Below are 21985 nucleotides of genomic sequence, written 5' to 3'. Positions count from 1 at the left end.
CTCCTTAAAGAAATTTCGTCCCGAAATTTAAGCGTAAGTCAATTCCTCTTGATTAAGGTTGACCTAACCATCGAATCTCCATCCTTCCCAAAACTGTAGTAATCCACAAAGCCACAGCCATTCGTATAAAAATACATTCCTATGGCCACTAAATCCTTTCATCACGATGTAAATTCACAAAACTAGAATTCACAAATGAAATCCTCATTCCCACTTAAGTCATCAACATGACATTCCTTCACCGCATCATTTCTCAAAATTACAACACAACAATTGCTTCAAGCAACCCACACTCAAATCACCACGTGGCATTGCACATATTGTTGTTTTCACACTGATCGTCATCCTGTACTGGCATACAACCACAATAAACACTCCCACAAAGCGTTTCGCTACTCAATTAGCATCACTCAAAACAAATCATTCTCAAAAGCACGCCAATAAAACATGTCACCCAGTGATGATGACTTGGGCTTGCTCAATCCTTGGGCTAAGCATTAAGGCTGGCCAATTGGGCCGAAGAAATCGAACCATCCACATTTAAACCGGCCCGAACCAATTTGGGTTTAACATTTGGGCCTACCATTCGGGCCGAACAATTGGGCTTACTATTTGGGCCTACCAATCGGCCGAACAATTGGGCTTACTATTTTGGCCTACAAATCGGGCCGAACAATTGGGCTTACTATTTCCAGCTCGGCTACGGTATGAAATTGTACATACCGTATATACGTATGTATACCGTACAGACCGTATATACGTATGCATACTGTACAACTGTATATACGTATGCATACCGTACAGGCCGTATATACGTATGTATACCGTACATACCGTATATACGTCCGTATAACAAGTATATACGAGATCCAAAAATATTTGTAAGAGGTAAGGTTCGAACTCCCGACCTCGAACACGAAGGTTTTGCTCCCAACCACTGAAGCAAGAGCTGCCTTCATTAATATATGCTCACGTGTTATATTTATTATGTCATAAGTGACATAAATAAAATAACGGGGGAGGCAAGGTTCGAAACCTCAACCTGCCGCACGAAACCTTTGTCCCCCAACCACTGGAGCACAAGCTGTGCTTAATATAATGTGTACAAATGTTATACTTATTATGTCATAAGCGAACATAATAAAAATAAACGAGAGGCAAGGTTCGAACCTCTGACCTCTTGTACAAGAGCCTTGCTCTTCAACCACTAGAGCACCAGCTGCTCTCGTTACTATCCATGCAACTTCTTTTATTTATTCTATCATAAGCGATAGAATAACAACAAACTGTCGGTACACTCCACGTGCCACGACACGTCTCTTCCGTGATTTACGGAAAGCAAATCACTTTCGGCTAAAGCTGTCTGCCACAGCGTCTCGAGGTTCGGCCTGTCCCCTTACACGCTCAACACGCGCCAACAGCTTTTCCGGGTTTCGGGGCGACTTTAATCCAACGCGTGGATTCAAATTCTGAGATCGTTCATCCAACGGTGGAGATCTGCTCACCTTGTTCTATAAATAGGTGCATTCTGGAGAAAAACTGTTCACTCCAAAAGAAAAGAAATTTTCTTCCGAGCTCAAGTCTTTCTCTCTCAACTCTTCAGCCTTTCTCTTCTCAAATCCCCAGTTTTTTTTTTTTTTTTTACTCTCAGATCTTCAATCTTTTCCTCCAAATCTTCAATCCTTCTTTCTCAGATCTTTTCTTCCATTTGAAGATTCGATCTCATCTTTCCTCTGAGAATCTCAGATCTCCAATCACCAGTTCAACAACTCCAATCCTTCTAACAAAATCTCCCTCAAACACTAAACCATGTATTCCTCGATTTACACATCCTCTCACCCCATGACCCAAGAGCCACGAACTCTGCAACTAATGGAGCTCCAAACCCCGCAACAAATGGAACCACAACAACAGCAACCAACAGAGGAGGGAGGAAACACCCAAGCAGCTGGAAGTAGTGCCAACATGGATTTCTGGCGAAGCCGTACCAGGTGGATTCCTACTCCAGAACAAATAAGAATCCTCAAGGATCTTTACTATGTCAAGGGATTTAAGTGCCCAACTACAGAGCAGATTCACGAGATCTGTCTCCAGCTGAACCAGTATGGGCATGTTGAGGGTAAGAACATTTACTTTTGGTTCCAGAACGTCAGGGCTCGAGAGAAGCAGATGAATAGGTGTAATCAGGCTGCTCCAGTGCCCATGAGAACTAGTTCTCTTGGTACTGGTAGATCCATTGATCTCAATTTTGGGTCCACTGGTTCTACTGGTGCTGGTGGATCCATCGACATCAATTTTGGGCCAGCTGGTGGATCCATTGACATCAATTTTGGGTCCACTAGTTCTACGGATGATGGTAGATCCATTGATCTCAACTTTGGTTCCACCTATTCTACTGGTAATGAAGGATTTCTTGATTTAAATTCTGTTTCATATTCTTCCTCACACTTCAACACTAATACTAGTACAACTCTTTTGGCACAACAGGAGGACAAACATCCCTGCAACAACGAGGAGGAGATCACCAGGAGGTTCAAACTCTTCCTCTGTTCCCCGTGCACGGCGAGGACGTCTTTGGTAACCTGAAGGCTACTTCCGAGGAAGGTAGCGCTTTTGGTTACTATTCTGGTGGCTCAGGCGGTTACCACAGTGGCTCAAACGTTTCTCTTGAGCTCAGCCTCAACCCATCCGGAGCTGCTGACTAGGCTTAGTATAGCATAGTCCTCGCTTTTTTTTTTCTTTTTTTTTCTTTTTTTTTTGTAATATAAACTCAATAAGATGGTGTGCATGTTTTCTTTCCTGTTTGTTTAACCAACAACAACACCAAGGATCGAACCTTGGTCACCCAATACTGTTTTCAAAACCATAAACAACTCTACTGCACACATCTTTCATAATGATGCAATAAAAACAATCACTCAAAAAGAATCCAACAATCAATTAAGTCGCATCGAGGTCTAGCTAGTATCCTCTGAGTCAAACCAAACACAACAATTTCATCGATAGGATTAGGGATTTATAAAGCTAAACACATCCTGAGTTAGCTAGGAAAAACCCACGTTTTTAGAGTTACTCTTACAACTCTTATAGAATCTCGATAATTCCATCTATCAATTGTTTCAACAAAAACTCACCACAATTCAATCCCTAACATTTAGCGATTCAGAAATCAAATCAAACTCCATATCACATAGTAACTCACTTGAACCACTATGGATACCTAACAAAATCACTAAAATCAATATCCGAAATTGCGTTTAACTATAACACCTAAAATCAATCACCAAAGGCACACACTCTCATCCAACATCATTCACAAGAACTGATTCTAACTCTCCCAATTAATTACACCAAAATCAACTCCATTGCAAAACTTTAAGTGTCCCGCCTACTTAAACTTAAAACACACAACAACTTCAAATTCACTGCAGCCCATCTCCATACTACGATCCAAAACTTAAGAAAACTAGTTCACCACACAAAGGCCACAAAATTCAATTTCATTCACTTGAACAAAACTATATTCACAAGTCACGGTCAGGTCATCAACCCATGGTGTTCAAATGAATAAATTTCAAATCCAGTTTTCCTTGTGAATCGTAACGTATCGTTCCAAAATGATGCAAGTAACATCAACCACGTATATAAGACACATCTCGCGAACTCAATTCAAATTCAGAATCACCAAAACTACTACTAATTCCAATTCTACCAACAATCCTGATTCTGAAGGAATTATAGTACTCAACGACAACCCAAAACAATGGTCTCTCCTCTCTAACCATCGAGCACAAAATAAAATTCTTGTCTCGCACCTTAAACCCTGCTTAACAACTTACAAGCACAAGGAAGAAGTAACCGCAATAATTCCTTCCCTAACCGCAACACTACTCACAACTCCACATGAGTCAAGAATCTATTCAAAAACATTAGTATATCCAACTTAAAAAGGCAAAATTACTATCGATTAATACTCGTATCCACATTACAGACGAGCATAGGTCCACACCATGCCTTCAACCAAACACTTCAACAATCAAAAGAACCTCATTTCCATAAAACAATCCTCGTTGACTTAACAGAGTTGAATCAAGAGGTTTCTATTCCTCAAGGATTGTAACTCGCAGCCACTGAACTTATTCCAATACGAACCTACAAGACAACTGTAAGGTTCTAAGTACAACCCCTTCGAATCTCCATCACCTAAGGAGTATAGTATGCTTGGCTAATACATGTATAACACTTAAAACACAGTATAAGTCAAATACAAATTCATATTAACCAAGTCAATACTATAGGGAATGTATTCACGTTCCCTAAACGACCTAGCGGCCTAAACAACTCCCAACACTCACGCATACCCAATGACTTAGCCAATACCAAAGAGCACACGATGGGGATCCGCTGCAGACGGGCCATCACTCGGAAGGTATTGACACATCACCAAATATGCACCTTACGCTCTGATACCAAACTGTCACGCCCCGAATTTTGAATAATCAATTCAAATCCGAAACATGAATAATAACAAATTACAACTAACATCCTGAATTTTTTTCTCACAAACAACCACACTTCACAACTCTCAAATTTACAATAACCCAAATCCTCAAGTTATTTATTACAGCACACTCCCACCAAATCAAATTGTAAGGCTCAAATGAGCTTAACTCGCCTCACTATTACAATTGCTGTAAAACTATAACCATTGCTCTAACCGCACGATCACCGTCCTGGTTCTCCTGTCCTGTAGGATTACCCGCTACACAATTTGAATAGTGTACCGGGAGTTGCAACAACACAAAACCCGGTAAGCTTTTTACAGCCAGTATGAGTAAACAAGAAAGAACTGTTGATTTATTAAATTACAATTCAAGTAAAATTCAACAGTATTACGTCTGCAAAGAGACATCAACCCACTCATGGAAACCACAAGGAATACATTTTCACAATCCTCAAATCACAATACACCACACTGGTCCTGTAAACACCCAACCCACATAACACCACTCTGGTCCATCCCAATAACACGTTAGAGCTCTAACTGCCTCGTTACCTCTGACACCTTGGCCTAGGGTCAAACAACGGCAAAATACTTCGGTTAACACTATAACCGTCGCGCTTTGGACATCCCCGTCCTCAGCACCATATACTTCGGTTAATAATAAACCGTCGCACTTTGGACATCCCCGTCCTCAGTACACAACTTCGGTTAATAATAAACCGTCGCACTTTGGACATCCCCGTCCTCAGTACACAAACACTCCGGTTATCCATAACCGTCAAACTTCGGACACCTCGTCCTCAGAATCCTACATTCTCCAACTCTATACATACTCCAATGTAAATCATGAATATTAACAAGAACTCATCAATCATGATCATCACATATAAATATGATAAGTCAAATTTCAATTCATAGTATTTTAATCATCCCAATTTCCACACTCTTCAATGTCACACCATTCCACATATAATCACGTAAATATATATATACGTAATCACCCACTCAGGAATGACCACTAATACCAACTATAGTTCACACAAGAAAATCGTGAAATTCATTTTGTATAATAAAAATCATTTTACTTCCCCATGGACCGTGGTTGATCAAGTCCATATGATTTTAAAACAAATATTTATTTCATAAATATTTTCACGCAATTACGACAAAATAAGGTAATTAAATTTATTCGGTTCGTAATATGAACCACGTGAGGTTTACTCACCTCTAAATTCCCGCTGCGTCTTCTTAACAGCTCAAAAACAACGATCCGAAATCGTTCACCAATCAATCCATCAACCACCTAGTCAAACACGATCTTAACTTAGAAATCATTCATAGACCACACATATACAGAAATCCAACGGTCGGATTCTAATTTAATGATGATCCAACGGTCAGATCAAATTTATATGATGATCCAACGGTCGGATCCTCACGGATCGCCCTTAGGATCATCCTCCAAAATTATCACGAAGATCCAACGGTCAGATCTTCCTGAATCGCCCTTACTAACATCTCCACAAAATTATATGAAAATCCGACGGTCGGATTCTCACGAATCGCCTTCCGAATCACTATTTCTCAAATATACGAAGATCCAACGGTCAGATCTTCGCCCGTGACCTCACAAAGTCACCGGGACAGTCATACGATCAACATATTAAAATTTGAAGTAAAACCGATGGTCTGATCTTCGTAGATCGTAAACCGAAGATAAAACGTAAAAACCGTAAATAGTAACGTAAAAACGTAAATCCACTATTTACCAACTTTTTCTAACATAACCTTGTAATATATCAAAACGCTCGTATGGATGCATAGATCATCGCCCAGATAATGAAAACTCGAAATATGGTCTGATGCGCCGCCACAAGCGGTGGTCAGTGGGCGGTCAACGCGGCGGTCAACGCCGGTCAACCACCTCAGATGGCAAAGTGACCAACTACAAACTGGTTCAAAATGAAAGGGTGGTCGACTTCCATACCTGGAGCTAAGTCTGGTTTGGCCTAGATCGTCCTAGATCAAGCTTGGAAGTCGGATTAATCCTGTGCGTCCGATCAGATTTCAGATTAAATCAGGGACGTCGAAAAAGTCAAACCATGATCTAGCGTTCTATACACAAAATCGTGATGAAAGGCTTACATGGGGATGATCAGCATGAGGAGGAGATCACAAAAATGGGAACGATCGGCCCATGCAACGCCGGAAAAGTGGTTTTCCGGCCGGGTCCGAATCAAGAGTCTGGGTGGCTTCGATCCAGCTTTTGGAGCAGCGTCTGGGCGAAGCGATGGGAGGGGACGGCTGGGCGTGGAGCGGCGATCACGGAGGAGTCCGGGTCCGGGGCTGGAGGAGGCCGGAGGGGAGAGAACCAGCCGGGTCGGGTCGAACACGACCCGCCGGGTCTGAGGGTTTCGATCGAGAGAGAGAGAGAGAATCCGGGGGACTATTCCGCAAAAACAGAAAAGTTTCGTCCTTAATGAAAAAAGTCAACATTTTTTTTGATATTTATAGAAAATTCCCAATTTTCAAATATTCATAACTTATTCATACGAACTCCGAATATTGCGTTCCACATATGCACGAGATCGTATCGACGAGCTCTACAACTTTCATGAAGAAAGTTTTCCCAAATTCTGTACGTATAAGAAGTCACTTTTCAAGACCCCCTAAATAACGTTCGTTTTCGAAATAAAATCGTTCGAACTAATTCCACAACTCCTTCAAGCTTCGTATTCGTGCCCACGCCTACGAAATCATTTCCAAAATGTCATCGGACATTAATTTGAATTTTTCGGGTATTACAACTCATTAGTTGTGTACTTTGATGTAAACCCTACCTCTATATAAAGGAGGCTAATGAGACTGAATGATAGACTTCTACTTCCTCCAAACTATTTTCTATCCATCTTCTCTCTACATTATAACATTTACTCTTTTGTTAATCAAAAGTTATTAACTCATCTATAAGGTGGCACCGAGGGTTACTATCACGTAATATTTAATGTTCAATTATAATATACATATAATTCTTTCAAAAAAATCATTATGTGTTTTTGATTAACTAAATCAATTCTTAATGTTTAGTTTCCACTCAAATTTCAATACTATCTCAATTATCTAGTACACTATGTTATCATTTTCTTCGTATGGATAATGGATTGATTACTTTTTCTTTCGGTCAACATACTCATCGAGTACTTCAGAAACAACAATTTTAGCTTTTTGATGTGTAATCTACTTGATTTTTTTTTTTTTTTAGCTGAAGCAAATAAGAGGCATGCCCTGATGCCCCTTACTTGAATTTAATAAAAGAGTAAGAAGAAAAAAAGGAACATAGGAGGGGGACCAAACCAAACCTCCCTACAAAAGCAACGAAAAGAAATAAGCTATCGTAACCGAAATTGGGGAAAACCTAATTGGTCACTCTGACAATGCGATAAAAGAAAAGATGGTGGAGCATCCCACCACACCATATTAGGAGCAGTCGTACCATAATTCGCCAAAGCATCAGCTACCTTATTACCTTCACGAAAAATATGAGATACACGAAAAGTCATTTGAGAAATCTTGAACAAGCAATTGAGCCAGCTAATACGAAGTTGCCAGGGGACCAACAAAGGAGATTTAATAAAATCCAGAATAAGAGAAGAGTCCACTTCTAGCCATACGTGCTTCCAATCACGAACCCATGCCAGCTCAATTGCCTTAATCACAGCCATCACCTCTGCCGCAATGGAACTAGGAATCTCAATATTAGAAGCAAAAGCTCCAAGAAAACGTCTCATATGATCCCTAAACACAGCCCCATAACCTCCAACCCCCTCATCATGTTTCCAAGCTCCATCAGAATTAATCTTAACCCAACCAATCAATGGGGGATGCCAATTCACCTCTATCACTCTAGGGGCACGACGCAATCTGCAATGGGCCCCAAAGGCTTTCAAAATGCGTAGATATTGGATGGAATTATGCATGGTACCTGTTGCCAAACGACTAGCTGCTTGAATATGACAAGAGATAAGCCTACAAATAGTACCAACTGAAAACACCTTCCCCTCATGTCTCATTTTGTTTCTAGCATTCCATACAAACCACAATATTGAAGTGAAACAAATCAACCATAAGTCTTTAAGCTGTCCACTTCTTCCTACAACCATACCCACTTGTAAACCCTCCAAAATTGAGGGAGGAACTCCACCCAACTCAAAGAGAGAAGTAAAATGACTCCATATTGCAGCCGTAAAAGAGCAATTAAGAAAAATGTGATCAAGAGATTCAGAATCGATACCACAAAGATCACAACGAGAGACCAAAGCTACTCCCCTTCGCTGTAAAAAATCATCAGAAATCACTCTACCTTTTAAAACCTTCCAAGCTAGCAGAGACATTCGAGGCAAGATAAATTTAGACCATAATGATTTGCCCCATGCTACTGAAGGAGAAGGCCGTCGCAAAAATATGTAAGCATGCTTTGCAGTTAACTCACCAGAAGAGGAAGCAGTCCAAATAAGTTTGTCTTCTGCTGAAGGATCTGCGGCAATTGGAACTTGACTAATCCAGTCACACAAGGATGGAAAATAGAAGTGTAGAAGCTGAGGCAAATCCCATGAACCATTACTAATAAAACTCGAAACCATGTCTGGAAGATTGTCCTGTAATGCAACACGGACACCGAAGAAATCACTAATGGGTCTGCCCAAGAAATTATCCCTCCAAAAAGAAATCTTATCCCCTGAACCAATTAACCATCGAGCATTATCTTGAACAATAACCCAAAATTGACGAATCCCAGGCCAGATAGAAGAAGAAGCATAAGAACGACGCCGAATAAACCGGTTCCGAATGAATGAGCAACCTTCAGATTGAGAAGAAAAAACCTCCCAGCAGCGCTTTAATAATAAGGAACGATTCAAGAGCACAAGTTGCTTAAGCCCTAAACCACCCTCATCAACTGGAGTACAACATGACCGCCATGCCACTAAAGGAATCCCCCGCCGATCAATAGAACCTGACCAAAGAAAATTACGACACCACACCTCAACTCGTCTAAGTAAAGACACATGCCATTCATACACTTGAAAAGTGTAAACAAACATGCTGTAAATGACAGATTTAAGAAGTTGGAGTCTCCCGACCATTGACAAAAAAGAACCCATCCAACTTGACAATCGTAGCCTTATTTGAATCGTCACACTCCAATCTATCTTGCTAAAAAAGTATGCCAACTCACAACAGGCCATTTGTAGCTTTCATCCAGCTAATAGGGTATCATTTTCATATATATCTGTACACAATCTCAACCTATCTCCGTCTCTGTTGCTTTTGCTTCTATATTCTTCTTACTCTACACTACAGTGTACTCATCCTAGGTTGTTTTTTTCTCATCCTTCTCTTTCTAAAACTTAGTGACAGACATGGCAGAGGCAGAGGAACCCAAGAAGCAGGTACTAGAATCCGAAAAACCCTCCGATCTTCCTCCAGCTCCGGCCACGGCTACAACATCATCAGAAGAGAAGCCGGCGGTTGTGGAAGCTCCGAAAGAGGAGTACAAAGAGAAATCAGAAGAGAAGGCGCCAAAGCCTGAAGATGAGTCGAAAGCTCTTGCTATTGCTGAGAGTATAAATTCCACCTCTACTTAATCCTCCTTTCACTTTGATTAGTGCTTTTATTTTTGTTAAAGCTTTTACTTTATCTGCTTGGTTGGTATGATAAAAGAAAATCTTAGACTTACCAGTTTTTGTTCTTCCCTAAAGAATCTGATTAAACTGCTTATTCTTGATGTCTTGGGATGATTGGATCCTGACATATTTGTATGCATGAAATTTAAATTTGTTTTACTGATTTTTTTTTTAATTCCACTCTACTATTTATTGGTAGATGACAAAAATTATTCTCCTTTGTCCTTTTTCTTGGTATTGTTTTTCGTTATGTTTGGAACTTTATTGTTAAGGGTAATTTGATTTTGGAATATTTGTTGCAAACTTTAGAAATTTGAAACTTAGAGGGTTTCATTGCCTATATATATTCTTCTTTTGTTAATCCTTGATATCACAAAGTTTGAAAGAAGCTCTACTTTCTTGTGTTCCTATAGAGCCTAGTGAACCAGCAGAAGAGAAAAGTAAGGAGGGTTCAGTGGATCGAGGTGAGTTTCTGTTTAATTTCATTCTGAGGTCCTTTTAGTCCTGCTTAATTGTTTTTGTGCACATTAATTGTATAATAAGTAGGTTTAATTAACTGTTAATCCTGTCTTCTTCTTCATCAGATACTGTGCTTGCAAAAGTTGCAACTGAGAAAAGAATATCACTTATCAATGCATGGGAAGAAAGTGAAAAATCAAAAGTAGAGAACAAGTAAGAGAGCTTTCTCGATTCTTGAGAGTTAATCGTTAATTACAATTTGCTAGTGTTTATAGAAGTGATATACTTTCATTCCAAGTAAGGCCATATGAGATTTCCCCCAAAGACTGTTTTGAGTTGTAGTCTTAATTTGCAAGTGATCGTGTTATAAAGCTCCATGTAAATGCAGCTAGTGCATGTGTTCTTTAACATGACCGATGAGACATATTATAGAAGGATTCGACAAGCGTCAAAACCTAAAATTGATAAGCATTGTAGTACACGGGCAATTCTCTACTTTCCCATCAAAATTCCTAATTTTGAACACATTCTTTGTTATTATTTTCTTTGACATAGTTTCTGATGAAATGAAATATGATATTATTGCCTTGTTGATGAACAGAGCTCATAAAAAGTTATCTGTTGTTGGGTCATGGGAGAACACCAAGAAGGCAGATGTGGAGGCTGAGCTAAAAAAGATTGAGGTAACTAAGAACAATTTGCTCATCTGACCTGTAATCTTATTGTGGTGATTATTTCCCACTCGAACGTACGTTTTGGCTTAAACAAATTGGGTACAATGAGCAGGAAAAATTGGAGAAGAAGAAGGCAGAGTATGTGGAGCAGATGAAAAACAAGATAGCTTTGATCCACAAGGCTGCAGAGGAAAAGAGGGCACTGATTGAAGCTAAGCGTGCTGAAGATCTTCTCAAGGCAGAGGAAACTGCCGCTAAATACCGAGCCACCGGAAAAGCTCCTAAGAAGCTCCTTGGTTTTCTTTCATGCTAAAGTGAACTAAATTCAGGTCCACAAATTGATTGACAACAAGAACAAGAACAAAATTTGAATTAGTTGTTTGTATATTCTGTTCGATTGGGGTACATTTGTTTGTTAACTTATAGATGTGTTCATTTCTTATGTAAAATGGGGAATTTGTCAATGTCACATTTTATTGTGTGAATAGTGTGATAAATACTTGTGTCTGTATAATCTCAAGTTCTTAACTCTGCAGAAGTGAATACATAAATTTTTAGCCATTGATGAGGCATTTTAAGTGAACTGTTGGATTCGTGTTTTCATAATTGCTTGTCTTTTTCATCTGGACCTAAGGTGGTCTTCATCTGAGAAGGACTGAGCGAGACTATAGAAAGTAAGCTACTTTCCTCCAACTGATTTGTCTTTCAATTAAGCTACATACCGACATCATTTTATGACCATCCATGGCGTCAACTTAGCACACCATTAGTGATGATAACATCAGGAATAACTTCATTTTATTTCCCTTTGTTCTCCTCCTCATGATAAACATCTTAATTTCAATGAGGCATTTCATCGATGAAGTTACTTGGTTGAGAATGAAACTGCCTCTTAACATATTCTTCAAATCTTCATATCCAAGAAGACTGGTGGGTTTCCATTATCTATAAGATTTTGAAGAGGGATTTGACAAGTTAAACAGTATTCTCATCAGAGAAATGATGAAGATACATAAGAATTGATTTTGGAGATCATGGACTGGATGATCTTGGTGCATTGACCCTCCGAAGTAGAAGCTTTTCCTTACACAGTTACACCACTCATGCTAAGACTCAGCAAAGATGATCGAGCTACTTCCAATGTGGGTGGTGCCAACTTTTCTGCTGTAAAAAGCTGTGGACTAAAGCTAAATAGGTTTTGGTTTGTAAAAGAAGAGTCTGCTTTGGTGGCCAAGCTATATACAATTTCATATTGACCAGCTAAGAAAGCAGCTATAGGAAAGATAAGCAAATCAAATCCAAGTCCATGAGTTGAAACAAATAATGAATGGCACTATGTCTATCCAACAGCAAACTCACATGTAAGAATAAGCACCATTCAATCTCTCTAATCTTACTATTGTATAGAAACATAATTAGAGGTTACTTTTTCACCCCCTTATATATACATCACATCATTATGCAAGGTAAAATCACTACATAAATCACCCCCAGATATAAAATCAGCAAATCCAGTTCCTGGAATCTGATCCTGAGGATCATATCTAAATTGTGAGTTCATTATCTCATGTGTAGCCGGACCATGATGGAAGCCACTACTGCCAAATGTTGCCTCATTATTGAATGAGTAACTGTGTCCAAGCCCATGATCTGCTCGCGGATTATAGTCATGTTGATCAATGCCAGTATTGTTTCCAATGCTACCCCCTTGAACATGGTCTAGTGAAAGCCACTCAGCAAACAAAATCTTTGGCAAGGGGCTAGGTCTTTGACTTTGATGATAAATCTGTGGAACTAATATTGGAGATTCATTGTAACTTGGAATTTGGGTGCTTGTGAGCTTTTCAGAACATGGTGAAGGCTGATCTAAGTTATGATCTGAGCTTGAAGTACTTGTGTACTGAGACTTGCTTTGAGCTAGTTCCATTTGATCTTGATCTTCATCATCTTTGGCCACTTTCTTCTTCAAATAAGAATGCCAGAAGTTTTTTATCTCATTGTCTGTCCTTCCAGGCAAATGTTGTGCAATCTGAGACCACCTAACCATCATTGATCCAGAAAGTTGATTATCCAAGAATTACTCCTATCAATTTTTCAACTCTATAAAATGTTAAAAGTTGGTAGTACTTGAACAAATGCTTACTTGTTGCCTAACATGTGATGAAGGGTTAGGATTGTCTCCTCCTCTTGTTTAGTAAATGTCCCTCTCTTTAACCCTGGCCTTAAGTAATTTATCCACCTTAATCTGCAGCTCTTTCCATTCCTTTGCAAACCTGTAGTGAAGCTTGTATATTATATTTTGTACACGTATATATATACTACGGTACAGAAGTTAAAATGGAGGAGGAATTGATATGTTGAGCCAATTATAAAGAAAAGTCACCATCAATCCCTTTTACTTAGATATCTACCTCATGGTTTACCACAAACCAAACTCTATTGTTGTAGACTCAAAGAACCATCCTACTAACTCCAAAAGACTAAACGGATGAATCAGTTCATCATGAAAAAGTAGTCAATTTTTGATACTTGAACCATAGGAATCAGTAACCAGAATTTCCACTGAAGCAATAGGAGATTGTTTCCATTTCTATAGTTACCAGTTACAAAGTCACTGCAATTCTAGGCACATTTTAGCAAGCAGTAAAAGATGAACTCACCGGCGTTTATGGGGACAGAACTCCAGTAGCCATGGCCATGTTTGAGAATGTAGTTTCTCAGCCTTTGGTCTTCTTCAGGTGACCATAATCCCTTTCTGTGCTTTGGCTTAGGACTATCTGATGACTTACACCCCATTCTGATTTTTTGACCAACACAAGCTTCGGCTTTACTCTGTGTTTATCTGAATTGTGAGAGAGAGAAAAAGGTGTTTCAGGAGAACTGAGCTTGTTTATGGTCAAAGGAGCAATGAACATCTGACCCCAAAAGCTCTGCTACTTATAAAAGCAATGATTAGTTGAATTCTTCTCCATAAAGGAATTAACAAAGCATGAACCTTTTTGCTTGTTTTTTTATTTATTTCAAAGAAGCATATTACCTATATATTTTATGCTAGGTTGTATTTTCATATTCCATCATGAGATAAGCTGAGTTGGGTTTTAAGAAAGTCACTGTTTCATAAGATTGCAAACACACCCACTTAATTGACTTCTAAATCTATACCTAATGTATGTATAAAAGGTATTAACTTGGGAGAAAAATTGGTTTACACGTTGTACTATGTTCTCATTGTTTAGGATCATAGTAGGTTTTATATCTTACCACTTATGTATTGCATCACTTAAGGATGAACTGGTTAGCACCATCTCTGCTTGAAGTTCCATTATAAATTAATTACATAAACAAATCAATGTTCACATAAGAAAGATGAGATTAATGTATTCCCTGCTTCTTTAGAAAGAATCCTTTTCTTTTTTTTGATAAGAAAGAATCCTTTTCTAAACTTTGAGATAGTACTAAGATATATGCAAGAGGCTCTGAAGTTGGTCTTTATGAACTTAAGTTCTCTCCCTTTTTTTTTTGTTTTTTCAACTTGTTTGGATCAATCTTAGCCGTGTATTAACAAATCTAATAGTCATGAGTTCATGTTTGTGACATCACAAACGCACGAGCAGAAAGTGTTACGAATTCACATTTTCTTTTGCTCACACACCTTCGAATTTATCATACGGAAACCGGAGTAAAAATCAAGCACATCCTAGCACACAAAATCCGAGTAAATTATCCAAACAGTCCAGTCTTTACAGACATGTGTTTTTTGTTTTTTACACATGCATGGTTTAAACCCTTTTCTTCTAGCTTGGTTGAAGTAAAATTAGAGTTTAGGAAACGACCAACATGCTTATGTCAAACATTTGAATCACGCTTGAGACTAAAGAATACATGCACTACTCTGTCTTCGAAAATGTGACTCATGAAGATGAGAGTTGACTTCACATCAAAGTCATGAATCTGCAGGAAACTGCTAATCATATTCCTGAAGAGACTTTGATAAAAGCTTAGTACTTATTTAGCTGGAACTAATTTGAACCATAGTGGAAAGGTTTCTGTATATCTGATGAGGCACAGCTAAGCTAGCTTTCATGGGGCACAGCTTGTGAATAAAAGCATTAAGGTCTTAAGATGAACTAACTTCTAACCCTAATGAAGAGCCAGCCACCACCTTAAACTTTGAGAAAAACTGCTTGTGCTGGCTATTACGCAAGCTTATGATGCTCTTGGGGAACCAAGTGATATACATTAAACTAATATATGATGGGAAATTATTTTAGGGACTTCTCTAACCTACCGACCTTTTTTTTCCACTTGAAAAAGAAATTTGAGATTAGAGGACAGTGTTTTACTCTAATTAATGGGATTTGGATTCCTCTTGAAATTGATTTCAAATATTGAAACACTGATTGATTGGTATGGTACTATAAAGAAATGTAAAAAGGGACAAATGGACAAAGATCCAAGGCAGACTGTATTTGATCTGTTGGATTATTCGAAAATATCACTTTCGTCGAATTGCGATTGGTTATCAGATGAACCAATGAGTTGATGATGATGATCAGATGGTATTAGACAAAGAAGCAGAAGCAATTATTTAGCAATCATTTTTTTGATTGGACAGTGTATATAGATGACCAATTCAATTCACTCATTTAGTAAGATGGAGAAGAACATGGCCTATAAATTCATACTAAAACTCCTTGACAGATTGTACTTTTACATTTTAAATAGTGATAGGAATATGGTTCTGATATAACAAAGAAAAAAAATATAACAAGCATGGCTTTTTCCATGGAGGAGGACAAATAAAAATCTTATCTTTTTGCCAACTCCCCAAATTTGTCAACAGCTGAAAAAAAATTTGTTTCCCTTTGTCTAAGGAAGAATTAACAATGTTTTCCCTTTTAACTTATCCCTATATATTCTGCTTATTTTGCAAGAATTTTCTATTATAGCTCTCCAAATGATCAGTAAGTATTTGGAAAAAAGTTGATGGACATTTGAACATAGAACCTCCTACTCCAAAACTAGGATAAGGTTTGTTGATTCACCTTAGTTTGTAAAACTGAAAATAGTTCATTGAGCTGGTTCATTCTGCGAGTGTCTTACTTCTGTTATTTGTGATAGGATTAGTTTAATTAGTTTCTCAAAGGGTGCAAGTTACTTTCATATATAACTGGCACAGGTTTGCTTCCTAATTCCCTGCATATTCTTTGAGACAAGATAATATCACTAGCCATTGACCCAAAATGTCGTTCTCTGCATAAAATTATGTAGGTCTTCAAGTCCTTCCCATTTCTTCTCTCTCATTAATTCACTTCCTTGTTAAGGTTATAAGATTACCTCTTTCAGATTCATATATGCTTAATCAAGTAGAGAAGCAGCCTTAATTAACAATACCTATTCAAGATGTATATATTTCAAGTCGATCATCAAGTTGCAACTCACTTCCTTGTTAAGGTAATAAGATTCCTCTTTCAGGTTCATATATGCTTAAGCCTTTCTTAACAATACCTATGCAAGATGTATATATTTCAAGTGGACCATCAAGTTGCAGCTAATTGAACTGTTCACAATGCAAGTATGAGCTAGCACACTGATAAAATTATCATTTCAGTTTTCTGTATTATAACCCCCTGATATTAAATTAAGAAAGACTGCAATGGGTTTATCTTTTTTGTCCTTTACCTGTTAGTCAAACTCAGTGCTTGAGTTAAGAGAATAAGGTGACATCTTGTTATATATATAGCAGTATATCAAAATCAAGTAATTTACACCATACAATTACAATATATGGCAAATATTAACTTCATCAGAAGTCTCCAGCATCAGAGTTCAAGGGTTTAAGGTTAAAGGTGTTACTTTTATGATTGCTGCATTCTTTTATGTCAAGCAGTATGTAATTAATTAATCCCGCCAAATTCTCAATGAAAGAAGAGTGTTTTGTAAAGTATAAACACCATTCAGCAGAGAAATTGCTTGTTGATTGGTGCTTTGTAGTTAGAGAACATTCTAAAACTGTAATCTAGGCTTCTGTAGAAAGTGATGAAGATCTCGAAGAGCTTCATTTTAGTAACATGGTAGCTTTTCTCATTTTTCTGCCATAACACTTGATACTGTTTTGCTTCAGTACTTTCTATCCCAACTTAATCTGAATTTTCAACAGTAGTATAATCCTAAACTTCATGCATTAGATATTCAGTTCAGACACACTAATATATATAATTCAGAATGCACTTTGTTTTAAGCAGATTGTCTTTTCCCCCTTGTCTTTAAAATGGATTGAGTGCGAAAGTAGTTTCTGTTATGTGTATTTCAGTTGAATTATGTCATGAACTGATGGCCGGATACATTGGCTTCTTGAGTTTGGTCTTTATAAAGTAATTGGTACTGAATCACGTGCTTCTTTGGAAGCTAGCTTCTATGTGATACAAAAGAAATTGACAGCAAGCAAATGATTGGATCATTCACTAGCTTTTAGTTCAGTAAACTCATTAGTTCACTGTCAATTTCCATAGCTTCCCTAAACCTATGTCAGAACCTCTGTATACAACCAGATTCTTCATTTTTCCCTAGTTAATATTCCTTGCATGTTTCTCACAGCAATTTTTAAATTCCATACCAAAAGTCAGAACCTTCAGAAACCTTCACCATATACAGCAAGCAAATCATCTGTTCCCTAATGTATATGGTGAAGGTTTCTGAAGGTTCTGACTTTTGGTATGGAACTTAAAAATTGCTGTGACAAACATGCAAGGAATATTAACTAGGGAAAAATGAAGAATCTGGTTTTCTGAAACTTAAATTTATTCCATGAGTGAAGTCAATGACTTGTATACAGAGGGTTGAAGGAGCTGGCTTACTGATAATCTTTTTCATTAGAACTCGTATCAATCTCCTTCATATTTACTACTGAATGAAAAAGAAAAAAATGGACGAGCGAGAATAACCAAAAATGAAACTTCATTTCATTTCAAAAAGAATAAAGAAAATCTTTAAAATAAAAGGGTTCTCTGTTGTATGCTGCCCACTATTCTTATGATTTGTAACTGAAAAATACTTGGGGGAAATGTATCATAAAAAATAGTGGGTAAAAGTTTTGAATGTATATACTTGGGGGAAATGTATACTGAAATGTTTTGAATGTATCATAAAAAATAGTGGGTAAAAGTTTTACCGTAAAACCCACCCATATTTTCTTTTTCAGTATACATTCAAAACATGTCAACTAAGATATATATTATATTAAGGGTTCTTGACCCAAAGCACCAAAATTGATAAAAATCATCCCACTTACCCCAACAAGAGATTTTTATTCCCACCAACCCGTTTTAAAATAAAATGACGATATTACCCTCAACCCAATTAAAAAACTACCATCTGCCACTCATCATCCTTCTCTCTCTCTCCTCCCTCTCTCTGTGCAGACCGGTGAAGCTCTCTCTCTCTCTCCTCTCTCTCTCTCTCTCTCTCTCGCGGCCACAGCTCTCATCCCTCTCCGATCCGGCGATATCTCTCTCTCTCTCTGTAGACCGGCGGCAGCAGGAAGAGAAGTCCGGCCATCTCCGATCCAAACGTCCGGCCATGGCTGCGACTTGCAAGAACGTCCGGCCATGGCTGTTCCGGTGTTTTCGAGTAGCGCACGAAGCCATCTCCGATCCAAACGTCCGGCCATGGCTGTTCTGGTGTTTCCAAGTAACGCAAGAAGCACACGAAGCTGTCCCCTGATCCAGTCGCCAGAGCTTCCAACCGGCGGAGATGGTGTCGTCGAGGAGGAGGTCAAGGTCGCGCAATCAGATCGGGTTTTGAGGAGGCTTTGGGCTCGAGCTCCTGGAGGACGTCAGCGACATCATCCACGACCCCTGCCTCGCCGGAAGACTACTTCCGGTCCCGGGTCTACAGCCAGAAAGATGGGAGAAGAGGACATGGGTGCCCATATCATTTTCTGGGTGCCCAATCAGATTTTTTTTTTTTTTTTTTGGGGTTTTGACCATTTATCTTAGAAAATATGAGGGCTATTGGAGGGCAATAGACATCTGTTAAAGCGTCTATTGGGGGGTAATAGACATCTATTGGGGGGCAATAGACGTTTTGAATTGATGTAATCTCCTCGTTTTTTTTTTTAATCAAAGTTTTATTTGTGTAGTTTTAGGAAGATTAATTACCATTTCGGTAATCTAAACGTCTACTGGAGGGCAATAGACGTCTACTGGGGGGCAATACATGGTTGATAGTCGTCTATTGGGGGGCAATACATGGCTGATAGTCGTCTATTGGGGGCCAATAGACTATTGGGGCAATAGACGTCTATTGGGGGGCAATAGACGTCTATTGCCCCTCTATTAGGGGGCAATAGATGTCTATTGGGGGAAAAAAAAACTTTCCGGTAAGATTTTCAGCAAATTCCGGTGGGCGGCAGCCGGTGACTGGAATCCGGCGACCGGTGACCGGATTCCGGGGAAAGTTGGCCGGATTCCGGCGGCCGGTGACCGGATTCCGGCGTCCGGTGACCGGATTCCGGCGGCCGGTGACCGGATTCCGGCGGCCGGTGACGGGCTCCGGCGAAGTCTCCTATGGTTTCTCTCTCTTCCATTTTCTCTCTCTCTCTCTCTAAGTAACAAAAGGGTGAGGGGTAAAATGGTATTAAAAAAAATTAAAAACAAAAAAAAAATCTTAATGGGGTATTAGGGAACACTCCCTTAGAGTGTATTGGGTAAGAGAGAATTAAAAAAATTTAATGGGGTAAGTGGGAAAAAAATCCCTAGAAATGGGGTAAATGGATAAAACCCCTTATATTAACCACGTGGTGTGGTGTGTTGGTCGAATGGCCTAGTCTGGAACCCCCAGGTCTAGCGTTCGAATCTCAGCTCCATCCTGGAGTTACTAACAACTAACCCGATCAAAAAAAAAAAAAAAAAAAAAAAGAAAGATATATATTATATTCTCATTTAAAAAAAATTACGCAAGCTGCCACTAATAATTAAAATTATCTTCCTCATGGAGACGAAAAAAAAGAAGGCTGCAATGGAGAAGATATGTGGGTCATTGGGGTATCCTCACTGTAAGGTGGTGGAGAGAACAGGAAAGCAAGGGGGAGGGTTGGTTTTTTGTTGGAAGGATTCTTGGATGGTTGATGTGATAGATGCTACCACAGGTTTTATTGATGTATTGGTGATGTTTGAAGGAAAGCAGGTGCGATTAACGGGGTTTTATGGCAATCCAGAAACCAAGGAAAGATACCACTCTTGGGAGGTTTTACGTCGTCTATCACACGTCTGTCCTCATGTGGCATGGTTCGTGTTTGGCGATTTTAATGAGATTGTTAGTAATGAGGTGAAAAGTGGGGGTAGACTGAGACCACCCGGTCAGATTGAGAGGTTCATACAAGCTATTAATGATTGTTCCTTACAGGGAGTGGAATTTTCAGGCTCGCTGTTTACCTGGAGTAATGGTAATGTGCATGAGCGATTGGATAGGGGGTTGATGAATAACGAGGCTGCAACAATTTTCCCGAAGGTGCATGAATATCATTTAGATGTCGGAGCAAGTGATCACTTACCACTTGTTTTTTATTTTGTCGGTTCTGGACTGCCACACACACCTAAGAGACGAAGACGGTTCCTTTTTGAGGGTTTCTGGACCAAAGAACAACGGTGTGGTGAAATCATTAAGGATATTTGGGAACGGGAAACTGATGAGCAGACTAACCTCCTCTCAAAGCTAAATAAATGTGCAGAGGGGCTCTCTCACTGGAATAGGGAAGTCATTGGGCATGTGCCTAAGAAGATTGCAGCGCTGAAGGAGTCCTTGCAGCGGTATCCAATTAGTGTTCAGAGTGATGTGGACAAGGAACAGCGTGCTTTGATCAAAACTGAACTGGGAAAGTTAGCGGAGTACGAAGAAGTAATGTGGAAGCAGAAATCCAGGATTGATTGGCTGCAGGAGGGGGACAGGAACACTAAATTTTTTCATGCCTATGCTAAGGGTCGTGGAAAACAAAATAAGGTGACAGGAGTGTTTGATGAGACGGGTACTTGGTGTGAGGATACGCAGGATGTACAAACTGCATTTATCTCGTACTTCTCAACGCTATATACCTCAGAGGGGAATGGGAATCTTGAGATAATTCTGGAGAAGATCACTCGACGTGTGTCTGAGGAGGTATTTACTAAAGAAGTTCGAAAGATGGGAGATCGAGGTTTCTCTGAAGCATATGGCGTCACAAAAATCGCCGGGTTTTGATGGTATGTCTGCCTTATTCTTTAAAACTTATTGGCATATTGTGGGTGATTCTGTGTGTGATTTTTGCCTGGGGGTGCTCAATGATGGGCGCGAGTTGGCCGATTTCAACCATACTCTGATTTCCTTAATTCCCAAATGCTTGAGTCCTAAGAATGTAACAGAGTTTCGACCGATTAGTCTTTGTACCATCATTTATAAGCTGATTTCGAAGACCGTGGCAAACCGGCTCAAGAGATATCTCCCTGATATAATTTCATGTACTCAAAGTGCTTTTGTACCAGGAAGAAACATCCAAGATAATGTGATTGCAGCGTTCGAAACAGTCCACACCATCAGAGTTCAGAAATCTACAGTGTCCCCAAAGATGGTTCTCAAATTAGATATCAGCAAGGCTTATGATAGGGTGGAGTGGGGTTTTCTCAAAGAAGTAA

The 21985-nt window shown here is 39.1% G+C and overlaps 2 protein-coding genes across 2 annotated transcripts; one reads left to right on the top strand and one right to left on the bottom strand.

Annotated features, from left to right (window-relative positions):
- The first annotated feature begins 9810 nt into the window (after positions 1 to 9810).
- On the top strand, positions 9811 to 11901 carry LOC133714935 (remorin-like). Its single transcript, XM_062141220.1, has 5 exons — positions 9811 to 10123; positions 10599 to 10649; positions 10770 to 10857; positions 11246 to 11327; positions 11431 to 11901. The coding sequence occupies exons 1-5, from the start codon at positions 9922 to 9924 to the stop codon at positions 11629 to 11631; spliced, it is 624 nt and encodes a 207-aa protein (XP_061997204.1). The 5' UTR covers positions 9811 to 9921; the 3' UTR covers positions 11632 to 11901.
- Positions 11902 to 12695: 794 nt separating this feature from the next.
- On the bottom strand, positions 12696 to 14221 carry LOC133718477 (transcription factor LAF1-like). Its single transcript, XM_062145329.1, has 3 exons — positions 13979 to 14221; positions 13462 to 13591; positions 12696 to 13357 (listed from the first exon to the last, which is right to left on the bottom strand). The coding sequence occupies exons 1-3, from the start codon at positions 14112 to 14114 to the stop codon at positions 12757 to 12759; spliced, it is 867 nt and encodes a 288-aa protein (XP_062001313.1). The 5' UTR covers positions 14115 to 14221; the 3' UTR covers positions 12696 to 12756.
- Positions 14222 to 21985: the final 7764 nt, after the last annotated feature.

The sequence above is a fragment of the Rosa rugosa genome, chromosome 6, assembly GCF_958449725.1.
Source record: "Rosa rugosa chromosome 6, drRosRugo1.1, whole genome shotgun sequence".
In the NCBI taxonomy this organism is placed as follows: domain Eukaryota; kingdom Viridiplantae; phylum Streptophyta; class Magnoliopsida; order Rosales; family Rosaceae; genus Rosa; species Rosa rugosa.
This window is presented reverse-complemented; position numbering and strand designations above follow the sequence as displayed.